The sequence below is a fragment of the Lissotriton vulgaris genome, chromosome 11 (assembly GCF_964263255.1).
Source record: "Lissotriton vulgaris chromosome 11, aLisVul1.2, whole genome shotgun sequence".
Classification (NCBI taxonomy): Eukaryota; Metazoa; Chordata; class Amphibia; order Caudata; family Salamandridae; genus Lissotriton; species Lissotriton vulgaris.
Genome location: NC_141699.1, coordinates 490,042,427 through 490,062,674, shown reverse-complemented (window position 1 = coordinate 490,062,674; position 20,248 = coordinate 490,042,427). Strand labels below are relative to the sequence as shown.

Here is a 20,248-nt window from a genome sequence, read left to right as displayed (position 1 = left end):
TAGATTTGTTTCAGATCTCAAACTCTTCTAGGATAACAAACGTACTGATGATGGTTGACGAAAATTGATTAAGTAGACATGCGCCAATGCAGCTATTCTCAAAGTCTCCACAAAACTTCACGCCTACACTGAGTGATGCATGTTTAAAACATGTCCTGGAACTTCACGGACCTCATTCAGCATCTATAACAAAGTACATACAACATCCAACACCCTTCCAACAACACACTCTGAAAGGGAGCCCAGGAAATTGACCACAAATCAGAGCGCTTTGCGGCCTCATCACATGTATGAAGCCCTTCCTATACAAATGCGGAGGTATAATCTTTGTTTGATCGCTGTGCTTTTGATTGTCTGCCCTGATTTTTCTAATGTACAGTCCACACGATTATGGATTGGTTAAATTGCAATCTATTATTTGAGGGGCATGCCATTTGAATTTAATAGCGTGGTTTTAAAGACCACTTGCTGATGCAGATGGTTGTGTGCTATAGTGATGAAAAGAATATTTGCTACTTTGTCACAACGCAACATTATATTTTTTACCGACCTCAGAAGGATGAACCACGGAGTTAGTAACACAAAAATTAGAATCTGGGGCGTTCAGGTTACATACGAGGATCTTTGCAGAAAGGTTGCCAAGCGCGAATATCATGAAGCGCGCCCTTAGGACCCGGGCCCCCCGGGCCACGCCCCCGGTCACGTGATCTGGGGCGACCGGTCGCCCAATCGGCACTCGGTCGCCCAAGTACTTCCGGGTCAGGCACACGTATGTCCGGCTGGGGGGGCAGGGGGCGGAGACCTTTGCCCTATTTAGGGTCAGGAACCCTGGCTTCTGTCTCTCTTTGCCCTCTGCCACCCCAGCTGACGACCTCGCCGGGCGACTCCTTTTTCCACCCCCTACCTTTTTACTTGTAATTTAAATTTAAATTGTCCCTTCGTCCCTTCGGCGCTCGCACCCCCCGTTGGATTGTCGAGGGAGTGCGAGGAGCGGCTTGGAGGCGGCGCTGGTGTTCCGGAGCCCGGCGGCGAGGCTCGGCGGCTGTGGAGAAAGTCGGCGGGAGATCGGCGCGCTGCGACGGAGAGACGCCCATTATTGCCAGGTAAGGGGCCGGGAGTTCTGGGGGGCCTGCTTGCAGCCGCTGATTGCGGGAGGGGGTTCGCGGGTTTTTGGTGGGCTTACTTCCGGTGGTTGGTGGCTGCCGGTGGGGCTCCTGGGGTCCGGGTACCTTGTGGCAACGTGGGCGGCTCGGCTGGGGAGCGGGGGTTGGTATTTGCACGGGAGCTGGGTCAGGTGCGCAGGGCAGCAGTGGGGGACTTAATTGGAGCGCCCACTTCAAGGAGTCAGTTTCCCGCGCAATTTGCGTTGTTTTGAAAGCGGCTGTGTGGGGAAATTAGTTATCTAAGGCATCTCGGAAGCACAGTTTCCCGCGCAATCCCGCATTGTGATAAGCAGAGAGCGATGCCTCCCAAGAAGGTCAGCCATAAACGAAAGGGGAAGGACCCCGAAATTGCACAACTATTGAAGCTAATGCTGGCGAAGCTAGGTGAGGATCAGGAGAGCGCAAGCGATAGCGATGTCTCCCAGGAGGAGCCTGAGCAGGAGGTCATTAGCGAGCGACCGCGTAGGGAGGGGGTGCCACCAAGGGCTGCTTTTCCCCCCTTAGTGAAGAAGCCCAGGGCTCAGCAGAAGCGTAAGGGGAGTGCATCACGTAAGAAGTCTCATGGCAGGGTAGCTGGGGGCGAGAGACCAGTCGGTCCCGCCCCTCTTCCGTTTGAGGAGATACCTGCTACTGCATTGGAAGATTTGATTCCTACCCCCCTCATACCAGTCTTACCAGGTGGGGACCTACCGCTAGGAGCGGGACCTACGGGGGGAACTCCAATACCTGCAGTAACGCCAGCTGACCCAGTGAGTTCAGCATTGGCAGAGATTAAGGACGCACTAAAAGCATTGGCCCCGGTGAATCCGCACCAGGCTGTGATGGGAGTACCACCCCCTCAGCCAGTGGTAGCGGCAGCAGGCGCGCAGGACCCGATGGCGGGGCTCTTAGCATCTGTAGCTAGTCTAGTGGGACAACTAGCACCCCCGGCGGCGGGGCAGACTCCCAGCACAGTGGCAGCAGCCCCGTGGGCACCAGGGCAGACAGTGGAACAGGGGGCGCTGTTAGAAATCCAGAGGCAATTGGCACTTGTAGTTGAGGCGCGGAGTGCGAAGCCCAGTGCGACTACAGGAGCGACACCAGCTATAGCGACAATGCCTATTGGAGGTAAGGCATGCGAGGTGGCGGCCAAGGCCGGGGAAGCAGGGTTAGTGGCGGGGGTGTGTCACGGGAATGTGTTATCTCAACCTGGAATGTTAGCCACGCATGTGTCCACGGAAATGAAAGAAAAAATCTGGAAAGGGGCGTATGTGGATATATTTGCGCTCATCAGACCTACTAGGAGGGACCTGGAGTTCAGGGAGAGGGAAGGAAAAGAGGGCTCCTCCAAAGACAGGAGGCTGAGGGTTGAGGAGTCTCTTACTAATTGGCTCTTTGGCTTTCATGTGTACACGACGGTCTTGTTGGAGAAAAGGCCGGAGTTGGCGATTCCATTGGTTTTCTACACAAATAAGATTGTGAAAGCGCATGCGACTCATGGGGGAACAGCATGGTTGGATTATGATAGGGAATTCCGGTGGGCTAAAGAGGAGAACCCGAGTATTGGCTGGGACCAGGTGGAAATTAATGCCTGGCTTGAGAACGTTAATGGTGGGGGGCACCACACCAAGCAGCCTTTTCGGACTTCACAGGGTGGCCCAGGGGAGAAGAAGGGGGCTTGCTGGGCATTCAATAGGAAGTCATGCAATTATCCCACAGGCCAGTGTAAATTCAGACATGTCTGCTCCTATTGTGGTCACTCCTCGCATCCAGAGTCTAAATGTAATAAAAAGTTCAAAGAACGCGGGGGGGCTGGGAACAAGGAACGCAAGCCTCCCCAGCAATAGGCTTCCTTCTCCTGTAGACATAGGGAAATTGATTTATTGGCTCAATCAGTACCCAGATAGGGCAGCAGCCAAGGTTTTGTTCAATGGTTTTTCTGTAGGTTTCCGCATTCCCGCCCTAGGCGTTCCTCCTGTTGACCGATGCAACAATCTCATGTCAGCTAGAATGCACCCAACAATAGTAGCAGCAAAGGTAGAGAAGGAAGTGGCCTTGGGTAGGGTGGCTGGCCCTTTCCCCGCTCCTCCAATGGCAGGTTATGTTTGCTCCCCCCTAGGAGTAGTACCTAAAAAGGATCCTGGGCAGTTTAGGATGATACACAACCTCTCAGCTCCAAAAGGTTTCTCTGTGAATGACTGCATTGACCCAGCCTTGTGTTCTGTGACATACTCATCCTTTGATGCTGCTGTGCAGCTGGTGAGGGAACTGGGGCCGGGGGCTATGTTAGCAAAAACTGATATCGAGTCTGCCTTCCGTCTGTTGCCGGTGCATCCCGAGGATTACAAACTGTTGGGTTTCCAGTTTCAGCAGCAATTCTACTTTGATAAGTGCATGCCCATGGGTTGTGCTGTGTCTTGCAAGTATTTTGAGACCTTTAGTTCCATGCTGCAATGGGTTTTTTCGCACAGGACAGGTTGTGTCAATGTGGTGCACTATCTAGATGATTTCATGGTGATGGGTCCGGCGGAGTCAGGGGAGTGCGCTAGAGCACTCAATGAACTGGTGTTGATGTTCCGGGAGTTCGGGGTCCCCCTGGCCCCCGAAAAAACAGTGGGCCCGGCCACGTGCATGTCCTTTCTGGGGATAGAAATTGACACGGTGGCGGGGGAGTGCAGGCTGCCTGTGGACAAAGTTCAGGCCTTTTCCCGAGCGATTGACGCCACTCTGGCGGGACCTAAGGTTACTCTTCACCAGCTCCAGGTACTTGTTGGCCAGCTCAATTTTGCCCTAAGAATCATTCCCATGGGGCGCCCTTTCTCTAGATCCATAGCCAGGTCAATGGGTGGGTTAACGCACAAACACCACCGTGTTCGGCTGAGGGCAGAGGTGAAAGAAGATCTTAAGGTTTGGCGCAGCTTTCTCAGCGAGTTCAATGGCAGGGTGGTGTGGCCTGCCCCTCCTGTGTCCAGCTCGGAACTCGGCCTGTTTACTGATTCGGCCGGCAGCATCGGTTTCGGGGCCATTTTAGGCCCTGCCTGGTGTGGAGCAGAGTGGCCAGCAGAGTGGCACAGGACAGGACTGACTAAAAACATAGCATTCCTAGAACTCTTTCCTATTGTTGTAGCTGTGACAATTTGGGCCGACCGCTTTAGGGACAGGGCAGTAGTATTCTGGTCGGACAACATGGCTGTGGTGGAAGCTATCAACAGGCAGGGGGCCTCCTGTGTGCATGTGCTGAGACTGCTGAAACAACTGGTGTTGGTATGCTTGAGGCTGAACTTGACTTTCAAGGCGGCACATATACCGGGAGTTGACAACAATGCTGCTGATGCTTTGTCTCGTTCCAAGTTGCAGGAATTCCGGAGGTTTCACCCGCAGGCAGAGGAGCGAATGACGGAGTTCCCACCATCACTGTGGACAATTGGTGCCCCGCATTAGCGGGGCTGGTAGGTGCTTCCATGAACGATCGCACCAAAAAATCTTACCAAAGGCATTTTAATTCCTACAGGTCTTTTGTGGAGGAGGCTGGGTTGCCTCAATTGTTTGCCCCAGATGCTATTCATGGGTACCTACAGACATTAAGGGATCAGGGCAGGGCTGTCTCTTTCGTTAAAGCTAACTTGTCAGCAATAGGCTTCTTTGCTAAACTGGCAGGAGTTCGAGACCCGGGTGGCTCTTTTTTAGTCAGAAAAGCTGTGGCGGGCTGGGCTAGACTTGAGGGACCTAGGCGGGATTCTCGTAGGCCCTTGACCATCCCGACCTTATGTGCTATGGTGGACCTTTTGCCCTTGGTCTGTGATTCCCCCTTCGAAGGCACCCTGTTGGGGGCGGCCTTCACTTTAACCTTTTATGGGGCATTCCGTCTGGGTGAAGTGGTAGGGTCCTCTAGAGTAGACCAGGAAGGGGGCCTTCAACACAGGGACATTTGCCTATCACCGAGTAGTTTGGCGGTGACTTTAAGGAGATCTAAGACCGACCAATTGGGAAAAGGGGTCACCATTCGTCTGGGTCCTGCGCCAGGGGTCTCGGCCTGTCCGGTAACCCGGATGAGAGCGTATCTGGCCCTGCGCCCAGTAGGGAGCGGGCAGGCCTTGTTTGTTCATGAGAACGGGGACTGTTTGTCCCAGTTTCAGTTTAAGGCGGTCCTGGGATTGGTGCTAGCGCGACTGGGTCTGGGAGATGCAGGATACTCTTCTCATTCATTTAGGATTGGCGCAGCTACCTTGGCCGCAGGGGCGGGCCTGCAGAGCGATGCGATTAAAAGGGTGGGGCGCTGGTCGTCCGATTGCTATCGCAGATATGTGAGGCCTGAACTGTTGTGATGATTGATCAATGATTGACTGTGACTTGTGCCTGACTTTTCCATTTCTCTTCTCTGAATTAGTATGCCCGCAAAACTGGTGTGGGTGTTGGGGCACTCGTTCGTGCGTCGCGCTACGGTGCGTTTACATCAACGGCGAGTGGTGAAACCGGCAGACTTGGGCGGGACCGAATTCCTGTGGCGAGGCATCGGGGGCATGCGAATTCGTCACCTGAGGCGGCTCGTGGAGGAGTTAAGAGATCAAGAAGGGCACAAGTCCCCAGACTGGATTATCCTTCACTTGGGGGGGAATGATATGGTTGATCGTGGTCGATTGGCAGTCAAAGAGGCGTTGCTGACAGAGTTTGCGTGGTTAGGAAAGATCTTCCCATTGGCCAGGATTGCTTGGTCAGCAATGATAACGCGCAGGACATGGGGCCCAGGAGTCCGCGCAAGGTCCTTGAACGTGTCAGTAAGGCGACTCAACGGGGAGATGGCAAGGTTGTGCTCAGTCAAGGGCCGCTTGTGTCACATTCCGCACCGGATGATCTCGGGAGAGGCTATGTACCACAACGACGGGGTGCATTTGTCGGACTTGGGCACAGACACATGGATAAAAGGACTTTGGTCATTTATACAGAGCGCAGGTGGGGAGGGTGGCAGACCTGAGGGCCTTGGCCACCCTTGTGGCGGAAGAGAGACCTGCGATCAGTGACATTGACTAACACAAGGGACTGCCTTACGGACTCCATAGGCCAGCACTGAGGGGGGAGACGGTAAGCTCTTCGCTGGGAAGATGTGACCACCGGCTGGGGAGGCTAGGGCGACAGATCACGAGCCTCCTGGGTCCCTGGGCAGTCCGGTGGTCGGGGAGTGGGCCCTGGAATTGGCGGACAAGGATCAGAGGGTGGGGCCCACTTCTCTTTGACGCAGGCGCGGTGCACCTGGCGTGGTAGGCTCAGTGCGAGATGCGAGCCAGAAGGCCCCTTGGTGCTGGGGGGCGATGAGAGAATTTGCATTTATGATTTTGCAGTTATGAAGATGAATATTAAAAGTGTCTGTGATGATGATGATTATGCATGTTACTTTGCTTTTGTCATGTTTATGATATGTTGAAATTAAACATGGCCTTTTTATAACCCACTCAATGCTTTGAAGGATTCAATTGTGGGTTAGTATGTCAACTAGGGGGGGCGGGGCCATGCTGGGGGGATCCGGGTCCTATGCCAAGCGCGAATATCATGAAGCGCGCCCTTAGGACCCGGGCCCCCCGGGCCACGCCCCCGGTCACGTGATCTGGGGCGACCGGTCGCCCAATCGGCACTCGGTCGCCCAAGTACTTCCGGGTCAGGCACACGTATGTCCGGCTGGGGGGGCAGGGGGCGGAGACCTTTGCCCTATTTAGGGTCAGGAACCCTGGCTTCTGTCTCTCTTTGCCCTCTGCCACCCCAGCTGACGACCTCGCCGGGCGACTCCTTTTTCCACCCCCTACCTTTTTACTTGTAATTTAAATTCCCACCCACCATCCCTGTTGCTTAAGAGTTGGAGGGGGTGGTTTTTTGGCGGAAGAGAGACCTGCGATCAGTGACATTGACTAACACAAGGGACTGCCTTACGGACTCCATAGGCCAGCACTGAGGGGGGAGACGGTAAGCTCTTCGCTGGGAAGATGTGACCACCGGCTGGGGAGGCTAGGGCGACAGATCACGAGCCTCCTGGGTCCCTGGGCAGTCCGGTGGTCGGGGAGTGGGCCCTGGAATTGGCGGACAAGGATCAGAGGGTGGGGCCCACTTCTCTTTGACGCAGGCGCGGTGCACCTGGCGTGGTAGGCTCAGTGCGAGATGCGAGCCAGAAGGCCCCTTGGTGCTGGGGGGCGATGAGAGAATTTGCATTTATGATTTTGCAGTTATGAAGATGAATATTAAAAGTGTCTGTGATGATGATGATTATGCATGTTACTTTGCTTTTGTCATGTTTATGATATGTTGAAATTAAACATGGCCTTTTTATAACCCACTCAATGCTTTGAAGGATTCAATTGTGGGTTAGTATGTCAACTAGGGGGGGCGGGGCCATGCTGGGGGGATCCGGGTCCTATCACTTGTAAACATGAGAATCTTGCTGCCAGCGACACAATTGGGGTGAGCTGCCCAGGGTCTGCGGAGAGCATGGCCTCTGCATTTACTGTGGGGTAAAGGTGAGCATTAGCGAAATCAGTAAAACTATGCTAAAGGGAAAGTGTTCTAAGAGCTAAAAACGAGTGCTGGCAGCTCACCACATTACAAAGACTTCGAAGAGGCCTGTGAGTTCAGGTATTTATTCATTGGGTCCCGTTTCCTACTAGTCCATTGCTCTATTTCTGCAGTTGATGTACTAGAGTCCTTTCTCTGTTGTCAATCACTGTGGTATTTTAGATTTATGTTGTGGGAGCGCCTGTCTCGTCCTGTAGTGGTTGCAGAAAGTTGTATTTACTACAGTGCGCTGGCTACCTAAGACTTTGAACTACTAATGAACTGCTGTAAAGAGACGTTATTACCGCCAACTCAATAGCGCTCAACTTTATCGACTTTGGAAGGATGACAGAGGGGACTTCCTACCCTGATTCAAACATTTGAGATCACATTAACAATAGATACCACTGTGTGTTCCAAACTCTGTGGCGCCTTTTTCCCCACAAAGGAGTAAAATTCCCTTCAGGCGATTCGCTCACCTCTGCAGCGCGCACATTAACCTCATGGGCTATCATTCTTACACAGTTAGATTGATAAGAACACATGTAACATTCTGAAATCCTCATATGCTGGAAAGACTAACAAACAAAAACCTCCCGGCTTCAAAAATTTCCTCTTGTGAATAAATTAACTGTGCCCAAATGTACAGAGCGGCTTGCCGTACCATTGGTGTGTACATTGATTTCTTTCGAGGTTTAAAAACGACCGTCAAGGAAGTTCCATCGACGGAGAGAACATCGTATTTGTTCATATTTTGTGATTCATCACAGAGAAAAGAAAAGACATGCACGTGGGACCCCTGGAAAGCAGCCCACATCTGCTTAACGCGAACCCCTCAATATGGAAAAGCAATTAGAAAGAGGGACTGGGAACCGGTGAAAGCAAAACAAAGGCAGCCAGAGTGCTTTTCCACCGCTAGGAACATGACAGAACATGGTTTATGAGTCACCCACACAGAAGTCTAGCAGGCAGAGCCGGCAGCGTGTGTGCCCAGCGATGAAGCCGTAAATACCTACTTATTAGAGCGGGGCATTCGCCCTCCCTGGGAAAGTGTGCGCCCCTTGTTTTGCCAACAGCCCGTTGTTTTTCCAGCTGCATCCTTCCCTACAAGCTCCCCGAAAGCCACAGGACTAGTGCGTCCTCTCGAAGCCCAGTCCTTGCTCTCCTCATGATAGTTTTATGTGGACGTACTGTGCGTAAAACGTGAACGGTGATTACGTGCACGTCGAGTCGTACTTTCACGTGCCAAGGCGCACGAATACTGCCGAGGAGTAAAACATGAACTCCGTCACCTTAAAACGAATTGGCTATTGTCACAAATGTACTAGCCACATCTAAAGTGTTTATTAGCCCTTGGCTCGTGGGTTCTTTTTATTATTTTATTGCACTGTATTGCAAGTGCATTTATAAGGTTACTCCTAAGGAGGCGTTTATATTTTAAGGCTTCTGCAGCTGTACTGTACATTTATTCGTGGCTATTATGTGTTTGGCTGACTTTCTGTTTCCTGATTTTAGACACACCTTGTCTTTTAACTATTGCTTCAAAGTGAACTTTTAAGCACCTCAAACATCATATGTGATTATTAGCCAATTCGTGATAATCAAGTTACCCAACTACAGATTATTAAATATTGAGGTGACTTCTAAATCGTCAGCAGCAATTCCACAATTCACTTAGCCATTGGAACGTTTTGTAATATAAATGATCCTAACAGGGATGCCAAAAGCTAAACAATTTGCCACTTTGCAAACAGTGTCATGTTGCTATGTTAGGTGTCCATTAAAACAAAGTGTCTGTAATAGAACTGATTGTCGGTTCTCTACAAGGGTGCCAGTTTCTGAGCTGTCCTGGTGGTGGCAGCTATGGTACATGACTGACACTCAAGACTATATTTGTAAAGGTCTATTGTACAGCATCACGTGCTACCAGTGCTGCCTCAAAATAACTCAAATAATTATTGTGCAAGCGCTATATTGTTCAGCCTTCAACAGATCACAAAGCCAGCTTTGCATGAGAGGGTCCTTATATGATCTACAGTGAGTGAGTTGCCAGATGTAATGTTTTGCCCAGGATCATACAGTTTGATCAAGTGAGGCAGCCATGATTAAAGCTCACGCTGCCTTGTTCGAATAGCCCACATTCAGCCAGAGCATCACATTTTCTACTTGTACTCCGACACTGTGAAACTATTTCTGGTCCGTACCTTAGCTGTACAGTGATCAAACTAGACCCCCACTTAATGGTGCTTGCTCACAAACTCATAAATAATGCATTTTTAAAGCTGGCATGGAAATAGGTTTACCAGATGATTCCAAGTAATCAGCAGCTCTATGTTTCAGATCCTGGCATTCCATGAGCTTTAGTCATCCAAACCTTTAACTGAGCGAACTGTTCAAGAAAGCCAGATTACAATGGCTTGTGAAGGGAAATACACTATGTTTGTTAAGCAATTTTTTGTAAACTATAACACTTTGCACCACCTTAGTTTCACTTTAAAACACTGAATAAAGGACTGGAGAGGACAGGAAAGATGAAAAAGAGGAATCAGGAAAGAAGAAATGAAGGGACATTATTCAGAGAATCAGGAAGGGACCTCGTGGATGCCATGGTCTTTCTAAAATGCTAGTAACTCATCTGATGGAGCAGTAATGCAGTGGGTGCCAGCTTGGAGGGAAAGCAGGAGGGCTGATGAGGGTGGGTATAACTGACCAGTGGCATTTAACCTGTTTTTATGAACTTGCATTATTGGCAGCTGATGGAACAGAGGCAACAAGAGATGAAGTGATTTGCCCATGATCACCCCAGTTACTCAACTGGAAAATTTGAACCAAAGTCTAAGCTCAACATTTGAGACAGAAGACTACATCTTCTTCCATTGGTAAAGGCACAACTTACCTTGCGGTTTGGAGGGTTCTGTTGCATTAGGGGCTGTCATCGCAATGCAGACGTCATTCTGGGGGAACTGGTCGCACTTGAGCATCTCGGGCCAGTGGAAGCCAAAGTACTGCATGACAGGCTCACAAGAGTCCCGCACAGCCTCACACAGCCAGCGGCACGGGTAGATGGGGCGGTCCAGGCAGACAGGCGCGAAGAGGGAACACAAGAAGACCTGGGTGCCCACATGACAGTTCTTGTTGAGCAGTGGCACCCAGCTGCTGGCCTGCTGCTTCACCTCGGCCATTGTCTCGTGGTCCAGCAGGTTGGGTAGCACCATCTTATCGTAGCCCACACTGTGGCATAGGCGCAGATCCACGGGGATGTCCACGCACTGTGCCGGCTTGGTGTAGAAGCGACCACTTTGGTATGAGCCAATGTCCGACTGGAAACTTACATAATCATACTCGGTCGCCTTGCTGCCTGCAGAGAGTCCAGATGTGCATGCCAGCAGGACCCCCAAAAGTTTCCAACAGCATGCCCCCAAATTCTGCACCCGAGCCATGTTAAAGGAAAGTAGTGAACAAAAGTCTGGCGTTTTCCACTCTCCTGTCTTGCTTGACAGTTGTTTCCACTCAGAACGAAAAACAATGCCTCGGCTCAGCCTGGGCTGGGTGGGAATCCGCCCTCCCCCTGTTGCTGGGGCTTTTTAACTTCGCAGTCAGCGCGATGTGACTGTTCTGTTCCCTTGAGTTGGAGTGGGGCATCCAGCTTTCACCGGTGCGTCTGTGGCACCTCCTCACAGCCCGGCATGGTGTGGAATGGCCAGGCTGCTGGCAGGACACAGCTTCTGAAGAGGGCAGCAGCCAATCAGCAGCAGCTGCTCCCCCGCCCCTCCCTCCCCCGCCACTTCCCTCCACCCCCTCCGGAGCAAGCATTTACAAGTGTCAGTCACACACTCAATTAGCCAATCACTTTCCCCTCTGTGGCCTCATTTTGCCTAAAGTAAACACAGGTCAGCACCCCTTAAGACAAAGTGTAACAATGCCATTAACTGGAGCTTCCCCACAGAAAACCCCTCACTTGAGACGGCTTTCTGGATCGACTCCCCGGCACTCTCTTGTACTGAAGCAGCACCGACTTCGAAAGAATAATAATGTGCATATAAAAGGGAGGTATGGATGAAAAACGACCACATTGACATTTTGACTCGCTTTCGTGGAGGTCGTGTCGTGTCAAAGTTACAGCAAGAAGACCCCTCACGCGGGAATAGAGCAATGTTTCATTCTCCCTATGAATAGGGGATGTGGTCGGGGCAAAACTGTGATCATGAAACCAGGAACGCGGTGTTTCCTTCTCGATTGGACTTCATCACCAAAACTGTGTGATCTCCGGCAAATCCCCGCGTGCCTCATTTCTGCCGTCTACCGAAATTCCAAATACTTACAGCAGACTGAAAATGCATCTCACTCTCTGTAACTAAACCTGCACCAGTTTGTTCATCATACAGGGGGTTCTGTGTGAGGACTTTTCCATTGTTATATACTTGCTTTCAGGAAAGCTGTTAAAACTTTCCTTTTTCCTTCAGCCTAACTTAGGTATTTCTGACAGCCACTATGATTTCTGACCACTGTGCGTTTCCCACTTCTTAGCTGCAAGCGTCGGGACGCCCCTTTGCTGGGGCAGCTGCGCGCTAGACAAGTCATATTAACATAATAACATAACATATAGCGATAGAAAAGTCTATTGTTATAGGGCTCAATGCTGCTAATTAGTGTTTTCCCTTTCCAAGCTCTTCCAGTGTTAATCAAAGCATGGAACTAGAAAACACGAGGTACAAATGTTTGTCCAATAGCTCTCCCATTGCATCGACTGCAGAAGCCAAGATTAGAAATCATATTGCTCGCTACGGATTCTCTGTGCCTACCGTCTTTAACCTCTCCTGAAGCAGGCGACAGGCGTTCAGTCAGAAATGAAATCGATATGCGAGAACCTACTGGAGACAATTCAATACTAGGCGAGTAAGATTCAAGAGATTTTAAATGGAGTGCATTTTTAGAGTCAAACAGATCCAAAGTTGATGCCACGTTTGTATGCGGGAATGACGTGTCTCTGTCATGAGCATAAAAGTCAAGCCTCCTTCGTCTTTTAAAATCTCCAAGGATGCTCATCTGAATCTCCCGATACAACCGTTAACGTACTTCATTTGTAAAAATATAAGTTCAGACGCCCGAAGTTGTTCTAAGTCCCCCGCTGCTTCTGCATTCTGGGGCTGCCGGGTACCGAGGCTGCCTTGCCTTGCTTCCGCCTCATACCTCTTTCTTCTTCCACCCTACACTTCCTGTCGATTTATCTCACTCATCTTTTTCACCCCTGCTTTCTCCCTTTGCCTGTGTTTTCCTATCTTTCTGTTGCTTGTTCTTTCTTTTCTTCCGTGCTGCCTTCCTCTGGGGTAAAGTCGAATGATGAATAGCATTGGTCTCTCCTTTTGGACCTGTTGGTTTTGCCAATAGTTTTTAGCGATGCTGTGCATCACTCCAAGTACGGAGCAGCATGGCTAAAGAGTCCAAAAAATAAAGACACTATGCCACCTCTGTGCGTCTCATTTTGCAGGCAAGCGCGACATTCATGGCCTTGCTTGCAAAATGACACAGACACTTTTTTTTCTTACTTTTTTGTCAATACGAGTAGGATCGGTAAGTAAAAGATTTATAAAAAGAAGCATAAACCCTAGGTTCTTTATTTTAGGCACAGGTGGGGTGATGCAATACAGAGGGTGCAGGTGGAGGGAAGCAACACCTAGGCCCTGGGCGGGATGGAGGGGTGTGTGGATGGGGGGAAGCAACACAGGGCAGAAGTAGCTAGGAGGGCAGGGGGGGGGAAGAAGCAAAACAGAGGGCAAGGGTGGGGGAAGCAGGGGGGAGGGGGAAGTAATACGGATGAGAGAGAAGAACGAGGAGACCATGGGGAGAAAGAGAAGCACACAGGGTTGAGAAGAACATGGAGCTGTTTGGGGGAAAGGACACTGGTGAGAAAGCAATGTGAGGGTGATAAGCGCACAGGAGAAAGAAAACAACACTGAGTACAACGGAGGGGGGAAGAGGAGTACATGAGTTAGACAGCTAGAAAACACATTCCCTCTCATTTAGTGCTTACTCAAAAAGAAAAAAGCAATTCTACAAAAGTGAGGACACAAGTGAGGCCTCCGTGCTCCAGGGGAGGGACAAACATAAGAAGAGTAAGTAAATCCCACGCAACCTGATTAATAAAATCAAGCAAATAAGGCAGTTAAACCAACCAATAGTTAGCAATGGGCGGGCTCTAAGCCCACTGAAAAAGGCATTGGTCTTTTTACCAATGTACAGCTTGCGCTGTCTGGTAAGGAAGACATTAAAAAAAATGAGTCCCAGTCCCTAAAGCTGGATGCCAGAGGACACCACTCACAACCACATGCACCGATTAAGCGCTGGTTGAGTAAGTCCAATAAAATGCTGATTACATAGCACATTAATCCTGATAGTTTAGACATGGCTACTCTTTGTCCAGTAGTTTTAGCATTCAGAAAGTAAAGAGAGGCGTTAAAGCTAACACTCCTCTCTGCTGTGGCCCATCTAAAATCTTCAAGTCAAAGGTCTGAATCCTTGCATGACCTTCGGATCCTTCTACCCTCTTAAGGTTAATGCAATGGAGACCATTGTTTATGTATTACTTAAGAACCTCAGAGTACATGAATTACATGAAAGATACAAAACAGATAAACTCACATAAGAATGGTAGTAAGTACATATGTCTGCTACAAATACTAGTGGCTAGAGTTACATGTATACAAGTTGCAATTTCACTCAAGATTACATTTTAAGAAAAGTTGAAGAGATTATAGTTGGACAAATACGTATAGTTAGCTTGTATCTCCGTGTGCCAACGTTATTGAGAACCGGTAGTGGTTTCTTTGTGTTGGCGCAGTCCTTGTAACACTGTGTCTATCAGTGCCTTGATAATATGGTAGAAGAGTGTGGTCTCTTGAACACAAAGGACGCGCTCTTTCAACATGAACCTAAATGGTTTTTCTTAAGATTCAACTATTTCAGTTTGCATATTCACAAGAAAAGGTTTTCACACATCTTTTTGAGCGTGGCGATTATTTTTATTTGTAGAGCATTTCTTTAGAAATTGTCATCATTTCTAATCAAAAGTTCATTGGAGTTCAATAGTATTTCACGATGTTACATAATGCCCAATGCATTTCGGGTTGTCAAGAGAACCCTTCGTCAGGGGCCTGTGGCAAACGAAACAAAATCAACTTGAAGTACACAGGCACATGTGATTCTGAAAATGTCATCTACGCCATCAAATGCCCATGTGGTAAAATATACATAGGGCAAACAGAACAAAAAATCAAAATAAGAATATCAGAACACAAGAGTAACATCCGGACTAAGAACATGAAATCTGCTCTAGCCACTCATTGGCTAGATTGCAACCATCAAATTGCTCAATTAAAATATACTATGCTGGAGATACTTCCGCAACGCTGCGACATGGACCCAACAAAACAACGCTTGCAAGCTGAATTCTTCTGGATTAAAAAACTTAATGCTTTGCAACCGACTGGAATTAATGACGGAATTGAAATGTCTTGTTTTGTTAAACCTGCAACTCAGCTCACACAACTTCTGACTTGTTAGGCTGAATCTATTCCCTCAACACACACACGCATTTTCATTTTATGCTGCCTGTAACTTGCATTACCCGGCCCATTCTTTATTCATTTATTTATTTTTCAACATTTTAACATTCATCATATTTTTATATTGTTTGACAATTAGTCAGAGTACTGCTTGTATGTAGTCTCTTTTCCATGCGTAGAGCTCACAAGTACATCTTCCATGCTCACTAACGTCATGTGTACGATGCGCCAATAACCTCGTCTCCCTGACTACGGGTTCGTCATGATTCACCTATCAAAACACCGTTAACCTGATCACGTGATCGGAACCTTTTCACCTTCACACTATTCGCTATAGACTTCGTGTCTTTGTATTAAATATTGCTTCACCCTCTCTATTATCAATTTACGTTCTCTCCCTGAACGTTTATCCCATTCCATTTTGACTGTGTTTTTGGCACATTCTATTAATTGTTGAATGTGCTTTCACTTCCACGAGCTTACGATCACATGACCCCGCTACCACACTACATAACCTCACCTGATAGGCTAACTAACTATTCCTTCGCTTCCGCGTTTGAATCGTTTGCCGAGACCCCCGCGATCGTTCACAAACTGTAAGTTACCGCTTTGCATGCTAATCCTCAGACAAATATCCTGTTTACTTTAGTAACCATTCGTTTTATTAACCCCCCCCCCTCCGCCGCAACGCATAGACTGTTTTGTTTAAAATGCTCATTGACTAAAGATCCTAAGGTATCGGATTGATTTTGATGTAATGAGACATAACATAGAACATGTATATAGCACGATTAGGATGTAACTAATGAATTCTAAATACTGTTAGAACACCAATATTTTCTGTTTGAATGCTAAGGTCTTGTATGTTTTTCGTTTGCCACAGGCCCCTGACGAAGGGTTCTCTTGACAACCCGAAATGCATTGGGCATTATGTAACATCGTGAAATACTATTGAACTCCAATGAACTTTTGATTAGAAATGATGACAATTTCTAAAGAAATGCTCTACAAATAAAAATAATCGCCACGCTCAAAAAGATGTGTGAAAACCTTTTCTTGTGAATATGCAAACTGAAACAGTTGAATCTTAAGAAAAACCATTTAGGTTCATGTTGAAAGAGCGCGTCCTTTGTGTTCAAGAGACCACACTCTTCTACCATATGGACAAATACGTATTACATATTTACAGAGCAAGAACTTCTAGCCATTGCTGGGGTTTTTGCGGTGCTCATTTAGCCAGGCCTTCAGGGTGCTGTTGCACTCACTGGCGGTGATATAGGACCTGGAGGGATCTCCCGAGCTGGTGATGGCCATGGGGGTAGAGGGCCGGGTGATGGTGGGTGAAGGCAGCGTGCTGGAGCTTGGGCTGCTCTTGACCTCATGCTGGGCGCCAACTAGAGGGAGGGGGGTAGCTTGGGGCTGTAGAGCATGGAGGCTCCGTAGCAGGTGTAGGAGAGTTTGTAATTGGAGGAAAAGTAGTCATCGGTTCGGTGCTGTGGGAGAGAGACTGGAGTAATGGGAGCCAGCCAGTCTGCGGTGCGCCCCAAAGTGACCCCCCTAAGTGGGGTCGTCTTCCACAAAGAAATTCATCTCTGCAGGTGTAAGAAGGGTGGCCCCCTTGATCAAAGGGAGGCCGCCAGCTTAGTCATGGTGCTAGGGGATGTAGCTAGGAGGTATTGAGGGTAATGGAGTGGGGAAGGGTAGCCGGCCGACCAATTCAAAAGTTCCCCCACAGCAGCAGCAAAAGAAGAAAGCACCAGCTCCTTGAAACTCATCTGCGCAGCAGAAGGTAGAAGAAGTCTGTCCAAGTGCTCTGGAAAGTGCCAAAAGTCCATGCTCCATCCACCGCCACTGTATATGTGGCGGGTTGTGGTTGGAAGGGGGTCGATCAGGTCTATGGGCCCCCGTAGTATTCTGCCAGGAAGGAGGCACTTCCCCCACAAAAACGTAACACTGCGGCCACTGGTGCTATCAGGACTGCCTGCTTGATCATAGAGGGGCCGCCATCTTGGCTCCGTTGTGAGTGTAGGAGTCTGCATAATTAGCGTTCCCCAGGCACTGCGTCTCACTCCCAGTGTTCTTTATGCACACCGCCAGTGTTTCTGATATATCGGCTGCCTCTCTCATAGAAGTGGGGAGGCAAGGGCTGCTGGGTGAGGCCAGGGAGATCGCGGGTGGCGAGGAGCTTCGTCGCCACCGCCCGCGATCCGTCGTAACCCGGAACCAAGAACCTGAGAATTTTCTAAATTTATACTAAGCTCTTTTCAGTAAGTTGTGCTTTTTGGAGTTAGTTATATGGTTATTTAAACCTGTAAAGAAACATCGTTTTTGTGAAATAATTTTTATGTTACATACTAAGAAGCTGCATCAACACAGTGGTTTAATTCAGGAAATATCACCGGGGCCAATAGAATTATGTAATAGGGCAAATATACTGTTTTCCACATAATGATGCATTTGCTGAATAATGCACAATGTACTTAATAATTTGCAGATTTCAGCAACATTGTTTCTAGTTGAAATGGACCAAAAATTGCACATAACAATACGACAATTGGTGCCGCACAATTGAAGTTAATTTGCAAAGTTTAACTGGTATCCTTGCAGGTGAAGATTAAGGCGTTCAACTATTGAAATTATGCCACTTCAGCATTCTAAATAGGGGTAGCATGAGCTATATCATTTTTGCAAGGAAATACTAACCTGAGTTAAAAAAATAAATTATTGAAACAAATCTGCCACAGTTGGTGCCACAATAAGCAGCATAATTTAGTCAACCCAGCCACATGCTTTGGTCCTCCATGCCACATAATTACAGTGGCCATACATTTGGCTGAGAAATACCAAATATAGTTAATGATGGGTTACCCCAGCAAAGTTAATCCTTAATCATTTTTTTAAAACATTTTTTAGTAAGCCATTCATTATGCTTTAATTTCTGATTGCTAATGTTACTCAATCTGGTAGGCTGGACAGGCTTTTGTGGGATTTAAACTAGTGAACTTCAAATCGCAGAGGAGTATTAATCTCACTGAGCTTTCCTGCTAGCATTTGCTAACATTTTCATATAGAATATTTAGAATAGGGCTGTCTAACATAGCTACTAAAAGGTAAGATACATGCCAGATGTCCATGTAACCACTGACTGTGAAATGCGTTCTATTTATATCCATTGTATTTAAATTATGTGGTGTTCTTAAAATGTGGTACAGATCTCGGCCTCCTCGGACCACCTTGCATTTCTTCAGTTTTAAAACGCACAGAACTTGTCTGGAAAGATTTTTGCTACAGGCGCCCAAATAGACAGAGCCTTCATTTATTGTTTTACTTCCAGCAATGTTTAATTTCTTTTGTATTCTACAAAAGTTTCGCTTACTTGAAAAATGCTGTTATTTTTGGTTCTTGCTCAGTTCAAACATGAGGAGAGAGGGAAAAAACATAACCCCTACAAGGCTTTAGAGTTGATTTAATCCCAGCGGGGTTTTAAAGCCCAGAAACTGGACTTGGGCAGAGATGCATTAAAACATGGTTTATGTTAAGTGTACTTTTTGTGGCTGCTAATAAAGACCTGAATCACAAAGCGTTCTGTGTGAATAGGTCTGTCTTACTTCTGACTTAGGTCTGATGTACTCCTGAATTTCAATGAGAGAGATACTCTTATGGAAAAAAAGCTTTGTGATTTAGGCTGTAAACACATATCGAACAGGGGGGTGCAACATAGGTCTAGGAAGGTCGGATCTTTGTCGCGTTTCAACAATATGTATTTAAAAATCATTTATACAGCATTTTTAAATTGAACTTTTTGCATAGAATATGGCTTTCCGGATCATCTGGCTTGTATCCAGACTTCCAGATTTTACTTTGAACACCCTTATGCAGAACAATAGCGTTCCTAGTGAAAACCTAAAGGCTTGCAATTACTGCAGCACTTTCAATGACAAACACTGTTGGAGATGCTAACTAATTAAATAGGTGCAGATAAACAAACGCAGCAAAGCCAACATTACTGAAGGGATTCGTGCTCTGTCGAAAAAGAAAATATTTGGAGGTTTCGTGTACATAAGTAGCTTTGATACCAACACAAGTGTCACCGCACCTTATAAATGACGAAGAAATCACGTGCACGTGCCAGAGTTCTTATGTCGGATTGCAAGTGATGAAGAACTGGATAAAGTCGGATGGAGTAGAGTGGACCGAGAAATTCCAGTCCCAGAGAAGCAGGGTACAGAATGATCTATAATGTGTAGCTCTCAACCGGTCCCATGTCTTCCGGATGTCTTATGTCAATGATGCTTTTTCAGGCAAGAGCACTATGCATGTTGGGCCTTGCAGGTTAGCTTTTCCCATTCTGTGTATCACCCTACAACTCACAAGGCACTTAGGGGCAGATTTATGAGGCCGTTGCGCCTCTTTGCGCCGCAATTGCGTCACTTTATTTGACGCAACTGCCGCGCAAACAATGCGCCCTATTTACAACGTGGCGCATCTAGGAGATGCGTCACGTTGTAAAGCACTGCGCCATAAGGAGGCGTTCCTGCGCAGGGGGGGCGTTCCTGCGCAGGAACGCCTCCTGAAAGTGGCTGAGTGAAATCTATGAGATTTCACTTAGTCACTTTCCGGGCAATGCTGCGTCAAAACCCTGCGCCTGCTTGAAGCAGGCGTAGGTCTTGACGCAGCACTGTGTAGATGGTGTACCCCCGAGCCTTGCTGGAGCTGTGTCGCGCTTGTGACGCAACTCCAGCAATGCGCCACATTTCCGGCACAGATGCGTCACGCATCTGTGCCGTTTTTGAACCATGGTGCGCCGCATTATAAATGCGGCGCACCATGGGTGGCGGAGCTGTGGCGCACTATGGCGCACGTTAACTAGCGCATCCCTGGGGATGCACCAGTTAACATAAATCTGCCCCTTAGTGCTGTTGGTTGAAAAGCTAAAGCCCATCTTCATGGTATGGGGTTTCTGACAGCCATTTCAAAGTGACACACAAACAGATGGCAATGAGCAGAGGT

The 20,248-nt window shown here is 48.1% G+C and overlaps 1 protein-coding gene across 1 annotated transcript in view; it reads right to left on the bottom strand.

The window, feature by feature from the left end:
- SFRP1 (secreted frizzled related protein 1) overlaps positions 1 to 11,410 on the bottom strand; it is a 187,906-nt gene extending 176,496 nt beyond the window's left edge. Inside the window, exon 1 of the mRNA XM_086943562.1 lies at positions 10,573 to 11,410. Coding sequence (XP_086799688.1) covers positions 10,573 to 11,116 — 544 coding nt within the window. The 5' untranslated portion in view covers positions 11,117 to 11,410. The remainder of the gene's footprint in view (positions 1 to 10,572) is intronic.
- Between the last annotated feature and the right edge of the window lie 8,838 nt (positions 11,411 to 20,248).